The sequence below is a fragment of the Fusarium venenatum genome, assembly GCF_020744135.1.
Source record: "Fusarium venenatum strain MPI-CAGE-CH-0201 chromosome Unknown EDB82scaffold_3, whole genome shotgun sequence".
Lineage (NCBI taxonomy): Eukaryota > Fungi > Ascomycota > Sordariomycetes > Hypocreales > Nectriaceae > Fusarium > Fusarium venenatum.
In genome coordinates, this window is record NW_027072131.1 from 778,844 (window position 1) to 794,883 (window position 16,040).

At 46.9% G+C, this 16,040-nt stretch overlaps 6 protein-coding genes across 6 annotated transcripts; 3 read left to right on the top strand and 3 right to left on the bottom strand.

The window, feature by feature from the left end:
- Positions 1-3,065: 3,065 nt before the first annotated feature.
- On the top strand, positions 3,066-4,010 carry EDB82DRAFT_557506 (uncharacterized protein; the record flags this gene model as incomplete). The annotated part of the gene is made up of 3 exons (XM_025726441.2): positions 3,066-3,251; positions 3,349-3,696; positions 3,756-4,010. 3 exons carry the CDS (start codon positions 3,066-3,068, stop codon positions 3,951-3,953), a joined length of 732 nt encoding a protein of 243 aa, XP_025581008.1. The 3' UTR covers positions 3,954-4,010.
- A 159-nt stretch (positions 4,011-4,169) lies between these two features.
- On the bottom strand, positions 4,170-5,579 carry EDB82DRAFT_576387 (HIT-like domain-containing protein). The gene is made up of 2 exons (XM_025726442.2): positions 5,372-5,579; positions 4,170-5,306 (listed from the first exon to the last, which is right to left on the bottom strand). Exons 1-2 carry the CDS (start codon positions 5,498-5,500, stop codon positions 4,428-4,430), a joined length of 1,008 nt encoding a protein of 335 aa, XP_025581009.1. The 5' UTR covers positions 5,501-5,579; the 3' UTR covers positions 4,170-4,427.
- Positions 5,580-6,740: 1,161 nt separating this feature from the next.
- On the top strand, positions 6,741-7,487 carry EDB82DRAFT_206253 (uncharacterized protein). Its single transcript, XM_065607214.1, has one exon. It carries the CDS (start codon positions 6,965-6,967, stop codon positions 7,382-7,384), a length of 420 nt encoding a protein of 139 aa, XP_065463765.1. The 5' UTR covers positions 6,741-6,964; the 3' UTR covers positions 7,385-7,487.
- A 921-nt stretch (positions 7,488-8,408) lies between these two features.
- Positions 8,409-9,704, bottom strand: EDB82DRAFT_503256 (acyl-CoA N-acyltransferase). The gene is made up of 2 exons (XM_025726443.2): positions 9,127-9,704; positions 8,409-9,073 (listed from the first exon to the last, which is right to left on the bottom strand). Exons 1-2 carry the CDS (start codon positions 9,440-9,442, stop codon positions 8,670-8,672), a joined length of 720 nt encoding a protein of 239 aa, XP_025581010.1. The 5' UTR covers positions 9,443-9,704; the 3' UTR covers positions 8,409-8,669.
- Positions 9,705-11,203: 1,499 nt separating this feature from the next.
- EDB82DRAFT_463069 (PhoD-like phosphatase-domain-containing protein) lies at positions 11,204-13,472 on the top strand (the record flags this gene model as incomplete). Its single annotated transcript, XM_025726446.1, has 9 exons — positions 11,204-11,662; positions 11,709-11,868; positions 11,919-12,085; positions 12,139-12,208; positions 12,256-12,397; positions 12,449-12,767; positions 12,818-12,913; positions 12,959-13,205; positions 13,252-13,472. 9 exons carry the CDS (start codon positions 11,204-11,206, stop codon positions 13,470-13,472), a joined length of 1,881 nt encoding a protein of 626 aa, XP_025581011.1.
- Positions 13,208-15,713, bottom strand: EDB82DRAFT_503257 (beta-tubulin 2). Its single transcript, XM_025726447.2, has 7 exons — positions 15,405-15,713; positions 15,321-15,344; positions 15,227-15,252; positions 15,116-15,157; positions 15,005-15,059; positions 14,150-14,940; positions 13,208-14,096 (listed from the first exon to the last, which is right to left on the bottom strand). Exons 1-7 carry the CDS (start codon positions 15,414-15,416, stop codon positions 13,703-13,705), a joined length of 1,344 nt encoding a protein of 447 aa, XP_025581012.1. The 5' UTR covers positions 15,417-15,713; the 3' UTR covers positions 13,208-13,702.
- Positions 15,714-16,040: the final 327 nt, after the last annotated feature.

Consider the following 16,040-nt stretch of genomic DNA (forward strand, 5'->3'; position numbering starts at 1 on the left):
AAACAGTATCTGTAACCAGTAGTTGCCGTCCACTCCAATCTCATCGCCGTTGAGCCTTTCCGGATCTGTCGCTGCTTGCTGTCTTCGCTCCCGTGCTTCAGACCAATGCTGAGAGAGGCCGCATCATTGTATTTCCTGAAGAGTCCAAGTGCCTAGTTAGTCAATGAACTGAAATACTGTAAAGAAAGGTAACCGGCAGGTAGGATATCGCTGATTAGCCAGTGTGTGTCCTGTCTCAGTGTGTGGCTGAGAGCACAAAAGCTAAGGAAGTGAAACAGATACCAACACTCCCTCCGCCCCCCTTCAGCCTCACCCTTCCTGTACACCTGTACAGTCCCTGAAGTACCTTGTCCAAGCTCCCTCCATCCTGGTAGACGACCGTTGAAGCAAGTAGCCGCGTCTGACATGGATGGGATAGACCACCCACAACTGCCCAAAACGACATCCTGGACGGTAATGGGGAGGCAGCTTGGATACCCACGAAGCGGGCTTAATATGCAAATGCCGTGAAACCTTTCAAATCCGGTCACTTGGTATGCAGTCTTCTCTCAGGATAGGAAAGCGGCCTTGGACGATCCGGCGCTATGTTTCTTTTGATTTTTGGAGGAAGTGAAACATTGTAAACACCCCAAGTTTCTGCTGAGAGAGGAGAGATGAGGCAATATTCGGAGGAGGCGATTCAACGGGACGGAAACGGGTTTGTAATGTGATTTTGATGGTATTTGCCTGAGTTTGCTTGCTTGAGGGTCCTTTTTACGGGAAACAGGGATCTCCAGTCGGCGTTTCTGTAAAGTAAAGATTAGCGACAGTATAACGCTACAAGGAGAAAGGTGTCATAGAAGACACTTTGAAAGCTTGTACCTGATTCCAACGGTCTGGACAGTTGAGTTACATGATATGCTTGAGGTCGGCCTTGTAGCAGTGACCGTGAGGCTTTGTATCTCGACAGTGAAATCGATTGGGTTGAGATTTGAGGAGTGTAGTGGGGGTTGTTATGCAGCTAGACGAAGAACGAAATAGGGAGTACAAGGCAAATTCGCCACCCTTTCGTAAAGTGTGTACATGGCTGCTTGATGTCGTCTGATACCTGTTGCTTGGTGTTTTGATTAGTGATTTGTACTGATGTTTGGGAGGACTTGCTTTTAGTTTGCGCTTTTCTTTGTGCGCTCACTTTTCTTAGCAGAGTGAACTGACCAAGATTTGTATCTTTTCTCGTCCAGGGGTATTCTTTTGCTGTCTGAGCTTGGTAATGTATTCCGACAAGGTGCTTTTGGTGTTTTGGTGTCTTGCGGAAATCAAAGTCGAGGCCATCCTTAGGTAATCAGAGATGGTCTCCTGACCGTGCCTTCCCGACCGTAAGATGGCCTCAACACCAAGTCTTTCCTCGACCTTCCTACCTAAAAATCCAGTGGTTTCATTCTAATAGAATGATTAACTGCAAGTAATAGTAGGTTGCCAGTTCTCTCTCAAATAAAATCTTCAACCATAAATCATTCTTCAACTCAAGATAACGACGTGACAGTAAATCTTCAAGTCTCAACTAATTTCAGTCGATCGTAAATTATCAAGACTGAATAAATTCAAATAGATCGTAAAGCATTATCAACTTCATAGCGCCTGTCCAAACTCGCCTTCCTCCATTTCATTCTTCTTCTCTTCTTCGTATGATTAATATTCACCATCGTACTAACCTTCCTCACTATAGAGGCCTACCCCAGTATTACATCCCATCAAAGGTCCGTCCATTATTTCCACGTTCAACAACAGTGAATCGTTCAGATCCAACAAATTCAAACCGATTGTGAATTATCGTCAAACTCACAATGTCTACATAAACTCGTCTTTCCTCTATTCCAATCTTCTTCCTTTCTTCTTCCTCTCATCAACATCAACCACAATGATGATCCTCCTCGCTGTAGAGGCCCACCCCATATCATTAAATCCCACCAAACGTACGTCTACTACTTTTACGTCACCCCTCAAACATCAGAGGGGTGTATGGCACCCCTCTGCCTATCGTTTCTCATACCCCCCACCCTGTCCCTGTGCCTGTCTTAGCCCCGATCTTCAGCTGCAGCTAGCAGCCCATCCCTGGCTGCAACAGTATGCATGGCACCGGCACCTACAATATACACATGCAAATACACAAGTTTATATCCATGATTATACCCTTGCCCATGTCTACATGTCCCGGTGCTTTTGTGAAAGTCATACTGCTTGAGTTACCCGTCATTACTGCAAGTTCGCAGACCCTCGTTATTGCCATTTTGAGCACTGGAATAGCCTGTTCTAGACACTTAAAAAATAGGGGCTTGTGTAATCCGTACTGAGATGCAGTTCTTCATATCAAAGCTGCATTGTGCGTTGGACCAAGTGTTCCAGGGTCTGCTCTAATCTTCTATATCAGCTGGCACCAGCCCCCTCTTTGAAAACGCTCCAAGTCATTCCTCAGTATTCAAGTCTCTACTAGCACTGCCCACTTCTATTAGATCCCTGTCACTTATGCACTCTCTCTGCATATTGTTCTTAGTCTTCTGACCTTATCATTGGTTCTTTTTGTCAAGTTGACAATTGCCTAGGGCCTCTTGCAGCAAGGAGTTATTGGTCTGTATCCACAACAGTTTATCGGTTGGACCAGATTAAACGAGCTTTGACGATATGGTTTCTATTCAACAGTGTTGGTGTTCTTCAATAATGCAGCTGCCGGATATAAGTCAACACAGCTACTCTCCTGGGCCTGGATATATTTCGCCCACCAGTTCAACCTTTTTCTTCCCTGACTCTTCTCCCACACAAGACTTCCATTCAGCCTTTTCATCTTTGTCTCCATCACAGCAGCGTTCAGATTTCCCATCTTCGCCACAACAGCTTTCAAGCTTTGCTTCATATACAACAAGCTTTAATCCATCACCAGTCCCCTATACATCATCAGCAGCTTCATCTCGCAGCTCTCCAGGTATACTATTACTCTCTTCTTAACCTGCATTTGCCTCTCCTTAGCACTACTTGCTCAGAGCTGACTTGGACAAGTCACTACAATCAAACAAGAGCCCTCAGAGTTCAACATGGCTCCTTACAACTTTGTCTCTCCTGCCGATTCTCTGACCCCCTTTGTCGGCGACTATCAGGCCGCTCACACTGGCTACGCTGTTTCCCAGTACAACCCTGTGTACTTTGCCGGCATGGATCCTATGCATGCTTCTGGTGGTTTTGCTGGCTACCCTGTCGCCCACCCCTACGCCCACGCCAATGTAAGTGTCTATTTTTCAACTATGTTCTACTTCTCTTTGTCAAATTTACTACATTTTGCGACGTTGAGATTTAGTACAGTTACTAAATGTTATATAGGTGGAGTCCCCTGAGCCTGTAGAGATTTCTGTTGAGGGTGGCATTGTTGCCATGATGTCTCAGATGTCCACTGGGCGTCGTGCGATTGCTGAGCGAATCACTCAAGAGAACCCTGACATCGACTCAAAGGATTTCCACGATTGCATCCTCATCCCTTCGAAGACCGACCGAGAGGAGCGAAGAGAGTACATTTTGCTTCTTCGTGAGTATGATGTTTCCTACGACAACATTGTCATCCTTGGTGATTTGGAAATCACTGCATCGACGGTGCGAGGCATTCATAGGAATGCAACTCGTCCCGCTGCCGAGCGTCCACGTGACACAAGCGACCAATGGACTCTTGAGCATGTAAGTTATTCTTCATGAAACTCATTCTATTACACTTTACTGATTATTTCATTTACCAGATTGCCGCCATGCGTCTCAGCGTCAGCATTATTCAGCACAGAGAGGGTCTAGATCCTTTGACTGTGGATGGAATGAATGCCGTACCCTGGGCCAAGGTGGCCAAGATGATGGAGAACTCGCTTCCAGCGGGCTCTTTCAAGTTTTCTCCCATGGCTGTCTCCCGCTACTACAAGGCATTGATGAACGAGGAACAATAGGTGTTTGGATTTACTGGTATTTTTTGTAATGACATTTGAAATGGAAACGGATGAGGGATAAAGGCAAGCTATAGCTAGATAGCCAAAGGAATCAATCACTTGCACAAACTGTTTTCCACTTTGAATGTGACATGACTATGTCTAGCTAAAAAGATTCCTGAGTGCGCAAGATAGAGCATTTCGCTATGTGACGTAAACGTATTCAAAGATGTTCTCCTGTTGTAACGCAGACTTACTACTGCTAGGACTACATATTTGGCTAGACACCTGTCCCTGATCGTACCCTTCTTCTACATTCTCTTTCATCTTGTCTTCTTAGATATATTGTCTTTATTTCCTTAGTTCATTTTTTTCATATGTTTATTGTCTTTAGTTAATACCGGAAACTCCGTAGGCAAGACAAATGTAGAGCTATTATTCTTGATAGTCTACAGTTAATGTGATTTCCTGTTATATAATAAGGAAGAATGGAATCTACTTAAAGACACTAGGCACTCCAATGTTTCCAAGTATATTGCGCAGCGTGTCAGGATCCTTTTTCAAGGCCTCCCATTCCAACTCATTCTTGACCAAGGCCGTACCAGCAAGCAGTGTACCGTTGAAAGCCACCGTACCCAAGATATCGCCATCCTGACTTTGTAGCTTGACTCCCTCGGCTAGACGAGGACATATCACAAGTGTTGACTTGGTCATTGCCATGTTGTAACTGATCAGCGTAGGTCCCTCGGTGGGCGCTTCACCTTCGTGGGTGGTGTCTTTGGTATAAGAGGCAACGGCTTTGCAAGCTTTGCGGTAGAGTCGGAGGTAGATAGCGTGGAGTTCGGTGCCAGACATGTTGAGATTGATGTCTTCGGCAAAAGTAGTAAAAGGTGCAACTTTGACCTTGAGCTGGTCGGCTAGAACAGTCCAGGGGGTGTCGATCTCGAAGCCATCCTTCATCCTTGCAATTGGGAGTAGCTGGATGTGTCGATGAGGTTGGCTGGCGCCAGAGTGATCACCGCAGTTGAAGAATGCGTAAAGACCATCTCCGCCGCCCAATGCTCCGTCCCGGTGTCCTTGCTCGGCTTCAGTTCTTCTAGCAGCTTCGTATGCCTCGATGCAAGCCAGTGTAGCTTCTAGATCAGACTCTTCAAGAACGTGAGTCTGGGGCTTGAAGTCTTTGGTGGCAAGGATGAAGTGCTCGGGTACAATAGCGAACTTGTTCAAGACACAGTAGTGAGAGGGGCCAAGATCTGAGACTTTGAGGGCAGGTAGGGGGCTCTCGAAAGGATCAAATGGCTTTTGAGGCTTGGAGATGTCTTTCGGCGGAGGCTTGGGTTTGTTGGCCAGGGATGGGGAGAAGCGTAGTTGAAACTGGGAGGTGTTAGTGACGTTTCTGTGTGTATATGTATGATGGATAAGGTTAGAGATGTTCTCACTGGGATAGAGTCGACATTGAGAACGGCAACTTGGGTGGGGAAGTAGTGCAAATCTCCCTCTGATCTGGCCTTTGTAAAAGTAGTCTTGACGAGTTCAGGAAGGTTTGAAGGGGCTTTTATGCGAGGCATTGTCAATGAGATGAATGTATTACTTGTTGGTAAAATAATGGGAATTTCATCTGAACAAGAATACGTTGGAGTATCAAAACTTGGAAGTGCCTGGTCAGACGTCGTCAAGCTGTAGTGGATCAGATCTTCGGAGCTGCTCTCTGGTTGGTTGTAGATCCTTGTCTTGTGTGTGGCCCCCAAGTTTAGCCAAGCTCTCCCCCCTTCCCTCCCTCTCCTTCTGTGGCTTTCTCCTCCTGCGTTCTCCCACAACATCCTTTGTCTGAAAAAAAAAAAATACTTTTCCAAACACACCCAAACTTGCCACAAAAAATCACAAACGAAACAGAAACTCATTTGATTTTATTTCCTCGTCAAGACTTTTCTTGAAATCGAAAAATGCCGCCGCAAACGCGGAGTGACACCGGTTCCCTGATGGTACGGTTCACTTGGGGAAATACTTCATCCTGCGTCGCTGACTTTTTTATTTCAGATGAAACATCCTCCAGTATTATCTCTATCAAATCCTGAGTATCACTATAGACTTCTTTCTATATATACCGAAGTCGGCGGTGAAATGCCTACCAGCCTTGACCCTCCGGGCCACGCCCCAAATCATTTCAACACCAGCGATCCTAGCGATCCCTGAAGCACAAAACTCTCTATATATTTTCAGATGGGCCTCCTGGCTATAAATAGTAAGTCAGAAGTCGTACGTTCAAGTTGTCTTGTCTTACCCCCTCATCAGCCCGCTCAAGCCACCACCTCGGGGCCGTCCACGCCCGCCAGAGGAGATGACCTCAACAAAGGTCAAATTTCAGCGGCCCTCCCATCCTCTTGCCTTTGCCATATCGGCATGTCAGAGGCGTCTGGTTAACGCAAAATCGGCTGCCGAACCGCCTTCCAAAGGCTGGCATTCGCCACCCTCCCGGGAAACCACCCCACGCGCTTCCACAGCTGCTGAACCATTACAGCATATCTGAGAAGCGAGGCAACTTGGTCTCGAGTTTGTAATTCCAATACCTTGTGCTTCGGCCATCGTTTTGGACAAACTCAAGATCAAGTCGTCTCACTTTTCAGGTGTGCTGTAATGGTTTGGTGGTTGGACTATCACAGGTAAAAGCCGGGAGACAATCATTGGTGTTTCTAGAAACTCCCAGTCGTTGACTTATCACGCTATATTTGAGAAGCGAGGCAAATTGGTCTCGGGTCTGTTGCCCCATCACCTTTCGAGGTGGTGGGCTCAGGCTCAAGTTCAATTTGTCTTGCTTTTCAGTTGTAGAGTGATGGTCGATCGATGCGGAGTGGAAAGGCCCAAGACGAGGCTGAAGGACTATCCTTACCGTTCCTAGAAACGGCCAGCCGTTGGGACATCATCGCATATTTGAGAAGCGAGGCAGATTGGTACCGGGCTTGCTATCCCATTACCCTTCGGGGTGGTGGGCTCAAAATCAAAATCAAGCTGTCTCGCTTCTCAAATATGCGGTGATGTCTCAACGGTTGTGGAAGTGTGTATGGGTGGTTCTATCAATGGATGGCTGGTCACTCAACTGGCCGCAGCCGATTCAAAAATCTCGTCAGCGAACTTGGCGGCCAGCTGAATGCTGGGGAGGTTGCCGGGACTTATTCCCCAACCACGCCAACCGGCAACCTCCCCGACGATTAGCTACATGCGCCATCTTCCGGAACCGTTCCAACTGTAATAGAAACACGGTACTCCGGTACATCGCTAAAGCCATCATCAATTACCACGTTGCTAGTGGTAGTAAACCCCTCGAGAACCTATTTTCCAGGATGATTGCTGAGTGCGGCGCTGATATTAACCTCGATGTTAATACCTTCCCAACCCCTTACAACAGACCCTACATCCACTCTATCAAATGGATGGCCAATCACGCCATTGGCTAAAGCCGCTTCAAACATATCATCACACCCTCAAATGAAATCACCGCCATACTCCCAACGAACTATGTCATCTTGAACAACAGGTCAGTCGATATCAAAGTAAGTTCTGCTTATACAAACCCTATTGCTCCTATCAAGTTTGGCCTGCTGGAACTAAAATTTAACTAACATCGCTTCGCCTCGAGTAGGTTGATTTGAATCAGCAATGTAACTGGCACTGATGGACGATACGAATATGGAACACGATCTTGGTCATACCACTGGTGGCAAGTCTGTTCCCAAAGCTACCAGAAGCATGGGATCAATATGGAAATAGTTTGGGAGAATACGGAGGAATAGTACATTGTCATAGGAAACAATTCAAGATACAGTTTCTCAAACCCAAGATTCTATCATTGTTGCAAAGCCTCAACTTGAACCACTTACTGCCCACATAACTATCAACTGATAATTACGCGCCAAGTAAATAGCTAATACCGAAAAGACAATGAATACCTTATATGAGTAATTTGGTTGAGTGGTATACAGCTCCTATCAATGAAGAGGCTAACACGTATATCATCACAGAAACTGGCGCCCTCCACAAATACAACAAGACACTCATACACTTTCGTTCTCCGCCCAATCACCCTTATTCTATAACATCAGAGTTCTGGTTTAGCTAACTGAAGTGATCTATGCTCAACAACCTCTAAATTCATCACGAATTGTATCACATACCGCGAGAATCGAAGACCAGAGCGATACATGCACAGCCAAGTGGAAAAGAGGGGAAGAAGCAGTATTTGCCGTCTGGTGGTCGCTACCAAGCTGTCAACCAGCAAAGATTTGCCAGTGTTCACGACATTCGCTTCCTCGGGACAACACAACCTTTAAGGGCTGTTATCGAGAAGTACCGAGTGTACAAGAATCAAGAATCATATCAAGGATTTCTCGGTGCTTAGAAACATCTCGGCAGAAAGACATATAGGTAGGCCCCGGAGCATCACAAAATGGCTAGTAGAAGCATAAGAGACGAAACTAGTAGGTCATTTTATGTTACTTAGACTATAATTCTTAGTCTACTTATCTTATAGTCTAAAGATTAAAGGTTGAGACAAAATCCAGTTGGGCACAAATCATCAAATGAGGTCTAGATACCGTTACATAGAGCCTGCGCACCATCTATCAAGTCCTCCTTGCCAGATAACCCAGCGAGAGTCCGTGAGATGAAACCATATGTGAATACCGCCGAAAGCCATCCCATCACCCCCTAAGAGTCCATACCAGAAGAATTCCGATCATAATTCTACTGTTCTTCGCCCTCTGGGTCTTCCCTGTTATCCGCCGGCCGCAGCATCACAGGCTGAGTATTTCCATCTTTATCATAAGCAGCTCGACCGATCTCCTTGAATCCCAGCTTCTCGTAAAGCGGTATACCTGACTCGCTTGACACAAGCACTGCTGGAGCACCTTCTTCTTCAGAACGATCGATACCCCATTGTGCGAGACGTCTTCCAATACCGGTCCGTTGACACTTTGGGGATACCCCTAACCACGAAAGACCCCAACGCTCGGCAGGGTAGAGTTTCTCTGCCTCTTTTGCGCTAGCGATTAGGTAGCTCATAGCATCTGTCGCAACAAGGCTGGGATCGGGACCGCCGGTAATAGAACCGTAGAAATTCTCCATTGTCATCTTAAGTCTCATGAGTTCTGTTTCAAATTCCATCAGCACTTTTCTTAGCCATTCCTCACGGTCCACTCACTCTTGTCCCAGGTATCTCCTTGCCAGCTTTGAGCGAGATAGCTCGTCCCATAACGAGCCCAAACGGCAAAAGCAACAAACTCGCCATCACTTTCCCTCTTGGCCGCTAGTATGACCGACCCCTTCTTCCCATACTCTTCGCGGAAGTTTGTTGACCAAGCTTCTCGGAAGCATTCAGGCTGCTCCAAGCGCTTTGGGAGGATAAGGGCGTAGAGGGGGTCGTCTGCAAAGGCTTCGCAAGCCAGGTCGACGAGTCTATAGGCCTCCTCGAGGGAACGAATTCGAATAATCTTCAGGGGCGTCTTTGACAAGTTCATTTTGTGTTGTTGATGCGGAAGATGCTAGAGTTGAATATTTCCACGCATCGGCAGATACAGATACCGAATTTTTGGTCAACTTTGTTCACGAGATCTTGGAGTCTTTCAAAAACGTGACTGCTGTGCAAATCCGACTGAGGTTTACCACGTCTGTTAATTTCCAAAATCTAATACGAAGAAAGGACGGCATGCATATATAGGCATGGGAGATGGGATAGGCTTTTAAATAATCGTCGTTTTATGAAGGTAGTCGTCATGTTTCTGCCGGGATGTCACGCTTATCCAAAAATGGGTCTTCCGTGGCCTCTTTGACTGGCTGTATCGTATTGACACGCAGCAGGGGTTAGCCTCAGGGTCCGGGTACAGTAGAAAAATTGGTCTCTGTGAGCAAGCGACAAAACAGTAGGTCATCTTATAACTACTTAGACCAGATTCCTTAGGGTGCTTAGGGACTTGGGGCCATGAGACTTGGGCAGTAGGTAGTGATTTCTTATTTCTATACCAACTGTCAGGTTGTGAGGCCACTAATAAAACAAACCACTATTTAAGATAGTTGATTGAAGCCCAAAGTATCATTGATTCTAGGGGCAAAAGTTGGATTGACTTGGGAGACTTGGTTGGCCAACAAGAACACGATTCCGCGGTAATCACCGAGCAGTCGAGAGACAACGGAGGCAACGTGGCCGCTATCCAAGTTGTTTAAATCAAGAGAAAAGATTGCTCCCCATCTCTCCGACAGATGAAGGGCCAGTCTTAGAATAGCTTCGGCTTCGTTGCCGTTGCCCAATTCGTCGATGCTCATGATAACACGGCACATTCCCAGCTTTTCGGCAACTGTGTCTTTGTCAGCGTAACAGGAAAAGGCGATAGAGATAGATTTGGATAGTTACCAGTTTTTACTAGATAATTCGTCGTGACTTCAGGTCTACCAGTTCCACCTGCGACTTCAGCCTCAGGTTCGCCTGTCAGAAGTATAGTTAACCCCCGCAAAGCAAAGGTCTCTAAACCAACAAGATGTTGGAAGTATTGTTCGTGGCGATCATTGTGGAAGGTAATATAGTCGAAGAATAAATAGCCTCAGAATTGTAGTCTAAGTGGCATAAGTTGGGCCTGCTAATTTCGTCTCTTATGCTTCTGGCGACCAACTTTTATGGTACCTGAGTCTACCTAACTCAAGTGTGGATTAATGACATAGACTCGCCAGAGAGTGCTTGGAGCATCAGAAAAGTCGATTGCTTGAGGACTGAGATATTTATTTAACGACTACTAACTAACTAGTGAATCAGTTTATGCCACTTATCAAGCTTCTTGGGCGAGTTAATTTCGTAGCTCCTTGTATCAGTCACACAACCAATGAGCGTGGGGAACAACACCACGGTGTTACTTGCATCTTCTCGACGATAAGAACTTCCGAACACGCACGTGGATTGCAATCGACTCTAACATTCGATGCTTACAATTCCTATCTTTCCAGCTGGTCGCTCACAACGTCACATCTCCACCTCTTTCGTCAGCGCAGATGCCAGGGCCCAGTTGCACAGGGTGCCACGGATGGGGAACACCAACGGCGATGCAATAGACTGCATGGAACGTGTGCAAGCTTGGTTAGTTTGTTGGCTGTTGATAACGGTTTCTCTATGGAAACTTGCATACTAATGACGAGCGCGGGGTTTAGATGGCAACGGCTCATGTTTAAAAGCAGACGAGACGGATACGCAAATGGTTCCAACCTTCTTTGTCAACGGTTTCACCAAACTCAACATGAAGACTGCTGCGCTCCTTTGTACCGGTGGCCTTTTGGCTGCGGCTGTCATGGCCGAGTTTGATGGCAATTTGAACTATGCTAGTCCGTCTCGTCGTCATGATCGACTTGGCATGAACGTTCCTCTAATCAAGCGCCGTTCCTTGAAACGCGGCAACACACCCTACAACGTCTCCGAACTCAACTTCACTCACGGTGTCGCTTCCGGAGATCCCTGGCCTGAAAGTGTTATCCTATGGACTCGTATCGCCCCTTCTCTTAATTCCAGCTTTAGCACCAAAGCCGTCGACGGTACTGCTGGACTATACAACCACGAGATTGAAAAGTACATCAAGGCCGATCCCCATCCTATCTGCGTGGAATGGAACGTCTTTGACTCTAAGCCCTCTGGAGATCAAGTAAAGTCGGTAGCTAATGGTCGAGCCTACACTACATCTGATATCGATTATACTATCAAGGTGAGGACCAAAGTATGGCTCTATTGAGCAAGGCTAACTCCCCCAGGTTGAAGCTGATGGCTTAGAGCCTCTTACCACTTATTACTATCAGTTTTCCGTCTGCAACTCTGACAATAAAAGCCCTGTCGGTCGTACAAAGACTGCTCCTACTGCGGATGACAACGTTTCCGATTTAAGCTTTGCGGTTTTCTCTTGCAGTAACTATCGTGAGTATTACCCGTCGTCTCGCAAGTTTGAAATTCGCTGACCAGCGCAGCCAATGGTTACTTCAACGCTTATGGAAACGCTGCTAGAAAGGATGAGCACGACTATGTCATTCATTTGGGAGATTATATCTACGAGTATGGGGCAGATGGCGAAAGAGCCAGCAATCCTACCAACGAGATCTTTACACTTCACGACTACCGGACTCGCCATGGACAGGTATGCTCTTCGGGCAATCACGATGTCAAGTCAGACTCTCACATATACTGTAGTACCGCACCGACCCAGATCTCCAGCTTCTGTCCAAAGATTTTGCTTGGATCCCAACTTGGGACGACCACGGTATGTTGAGCACTCTGCTAAGGGGAAGCAAACTAACCAAGATGAAGAATTTGCAAACAACGGTTACAGGGATGGTTTCTCTGGCCTCAACAATACAGAGGACTCTTTTCTGAAAATTGGAAAGAAAATCAGCGTCGATACCCGGAAGGTGAACGCTGTACGAGCTTACTTTGAGTGGATGCCTATTCGGTATGCTACCCTCTGCTCGTTGTGCTCGAGTGTCACTAATGTTTGTTACAGCCAAACCGATTTGGACGATGGTCTCCGAGTATGGAGATCCTTCAAAATGGGCAAGCTCCTCGACCTTATCATTCTCGACACACGAAACTATGACCGGAGTATCACCTCACTCGACTGGAACGATAAATATATCGACATGATTAGAGATGATCCCAGTCGAACTCTCATGGGAAGTCGTCAAGAGAATTGGTTTTACAGATCTTTGAGCGAGTCCAAGGAGCGAGGTGCCGCGTGGCGAATCATTGGCAACCAAATCATCTTTTCGCGTATCACTGAGAATTATGGTTCTGGTGAAATTCTTTCTGGTGACAATTGGAGTGTGAGTCAAACTACAATGCAGGTCTTGTTCCCTGTCTTTAACTCTTGTAGGGCTATGTCGCAAACCGAAACCGAACCCTCGAGCATTTGTACAACAACGACATCAGCAACAACGTGTTCCTCGCTGGTGACAGTCACCAGAACTGGGTACGTCTGACAATACGCTGTTTGGCTTTGACTAACATACTGCAGGTCTCTGACCTTGTCTCGCTGGGAACAAAGGAATACGACAACAAGACCGGCGCTGGAAGCATTGGAGTTGAGTTTGCTGGAACTGCCGTCAGTTCTAGTGGTATCGACGGTCCAATCGAGCCCGCCGCTGGTAAAGCCGCTCGATCCCGAATTGTTAAGAACCCCGAGCTACAATGGCAGGAGGGTTACTACCGCGGTTACTTTATTCTGGATGTCAACTCTAAGCAGGTGTCATCTCGATTCTATGGTGAGTTTTCAACTTGAATATCTCGAACTAGCACTAATCTCTTCAGGTTCTCCTTCTGTCGCTTCTCGCAACTCGTGGGACATCCCCTTGGCCAACTTTACTGTCGTCTCTGGTGAGAACCATTTGAAGCGACCTGTTGCTGGCGGCCGTGCTGAGTCTGGTGCCCTTCGTTATGGAGAAATCACTCACACCAACTTTACCCTCAACACCGAAACTGGAGAGTGGAAGATGATTAGCTTTGAGAATATGTATGTTGAGCATAAATAATAAAGTAGTCTTAGTGAATTATTAAAGATTGGGAACCCGTTTTGGAAAGAGTCTTTAGAAATCGTGCTCTGAAAACACGCCTGATATTAATATGGCCAATTTAGTTGGGCCTAATGAACCAATTTCTGTTTTAAATGTGTGTATAACGAAGAAGGGGATGAGAAACATTTTGGGGTAGTGAGGATATAAACCAGATAGTCATGATGTTAACCAACGTTCCCAACCAATATTCAACCCTCGTACTCCTCGGGCTCACCCTCCTCGTACTCCTCAGCCTCGTCGTCAATGTCGGCGTCTTGGTATTGCTGGTACTCGGAAACCAAGTCGTGCAAGTTGGACTGGGCTTCGGTGAATTCCATCTCGTCCATACCCTCGCTTGTGTACCAATGCAAGAAAGCCTTGCGTCGGAACATGGCTGAGAACTGGTCGTCGACACGCTTGAAGATCTCCTGGACGGCGGTAGAGTTGCCGACGAAAGTGGCGGACATGTCGAGGCCGCGGGGAGGCACGGAACAGACGGAAGTTTGGACGTTGTTGGGGATCCAGTCGACAAAGTACTCGGAGTTCTTGGTCTGAACCTTGAGCATCTGGTCCTCGATCTCCTTTGTTGAGAGACGACCACGGCTGGGAATTTTGTTAGTAACTCTTTTTGAAATTTCGACAGTTTTAAAACTCACAAGATGGCGGAACAAGCGAGGTATCGTCCATTGCGGAAATCAGCAGCGGCCATGATGTTCTTGTTGTCGAAAATCTGCTGAGCGAGACCGGGCACAGTAACGTGCGAAAAGGTCTTCATGTTGCGACCAGTCAGAGGGGCAAATCCGACCATGAAGAAGTGAAGTCGGGGGAAAGGAATCATGTTAACAGCGAGCTTTCGCAGATCCGAGTTGAGCTGTCCAGGGAATCGGAAACATGTCGTCACACCGGCCATGACGGTGGAAATCAGGTAGTTGAGATCGGCGTACGAAGGGTCGGCGATCTTGAGGGTCCTCTCGTAGATATCGTACAGAGCCTCGTTGTCGATACAGAAAGTCTCGTCAGAGTTCTCGACGAGCTGGTTAAGAGACAAAGTGGCGTTGTAAGGTTCGACAACGGTATCGGAAACCTTGGGCGAGGGCATGACGGAAAAGGTGGCCATCATGCGATCAGGGAACTCCTCACGGATCTTGGACAGAAGAAGGGTACCCATACCGGAACCGGTACCACCACCCAGAGAGTGCGTCAGCTGGAAGCCCTGAAGGTGGTCACAGTTCTCGACCTCGCGACGGACAACGTCGATGGCCTCCTCAACGAGCTCGGCACCCTCGGTGTAATGACCCTTGGCCCAGTTGTTTCCGGCACTGGCCTCACCGGCGACGTAGTTGTCGGGGCGGAAAAGCTGGCCAAGAGGACCGGCGCGGATGGCATCCTGGGGGCCGGACTCAAGATCGACCAGAACAGCACGGGGGACGTACTTGTCGTTGCCACCCTGAGAGAGTTAGAATTCACATTGAAATTTGCATCGCGAGTTAGCGATCGCAATTAGGACTCACCTCAGCAAAGTAGACGTTGATACGCTCACGCTGCTGGTCATTGGTACCGTGGTATCTAAAGTGAGGTCAGAAAAAAGGTGAGGCATAAAGTCGGTGACGTTGTTGACTCACGCGCCGCTGCCATCAATGCCGTGCTCCTTGGAGACGGTAGACCTGGAAATATGGTTAGCTCAAGGTTTTCAAGGTTCAATTGAGCTTAAAAAGCTTATAAAAAATACTTACCAGAAGCTGGAACCGACTTGGTTGCCCTGCAAAAAATCATCAACTCAATACATATCCCTCAAAGCAATTTTTTTGGTGGTGGGTTCGCCCTTACACATTGGCCGACCTGAACGTGGACCTGGAGAGAAAAAGTCAGTTTGGATGATGACAAAGAGAGTCAAAGGTGAATAAATCTTACAATCTCACGCATCTTGACTGTTATATGATTAAAGGGATTTTGGTTGTGTGTGTCGTGTCGCGTGTGTGTGGTAACTCCAAACAGTCAGTTCAGTGAGATGAGGCAGAAGAAAAGACAAGTCTCCTTTAAAACACACGTAAAATGGTGCCTAAAAGTAAAATGAAGGAGAATTCCGGTGCCTGGGGAAGGAGAAAGGAGGGGGGGAAAGACAAAGGGGGGGGTTAGGAACGGGAAGGAAAGAAAAGAGGCGGTAGAGGTACTAGTGGCATGATTATGTACATATAATTGGATGGAAAGAGGTCACTTATTTGGTGTCGGATAATTGAATATTTGGTATTGCAATTTCGTTTTTTTTTCTCTTGTCTGCTTCAGTTGCTATGGGCTTCTGGGTCTTACAGTAGAGCAGGGGATGATGGTAGTGTAATGTACAGTAGGAAAAGAAGAGCTCGTGTTTAATTGTCTGCCAATCGATTATGTGGATATGTGTCCATGTTTTGATGGGGGTAGCTAACTAAGGTGAGCTAAGCTACCCAAGCTCTGGAGCTATGGCTACCAGTTGTTTGTCTTTAGGCTACGAAATAACTGAAACTGTGGTGTCCATTCAATTGTGACTGTCAGTAGATATGTAACGTAGTT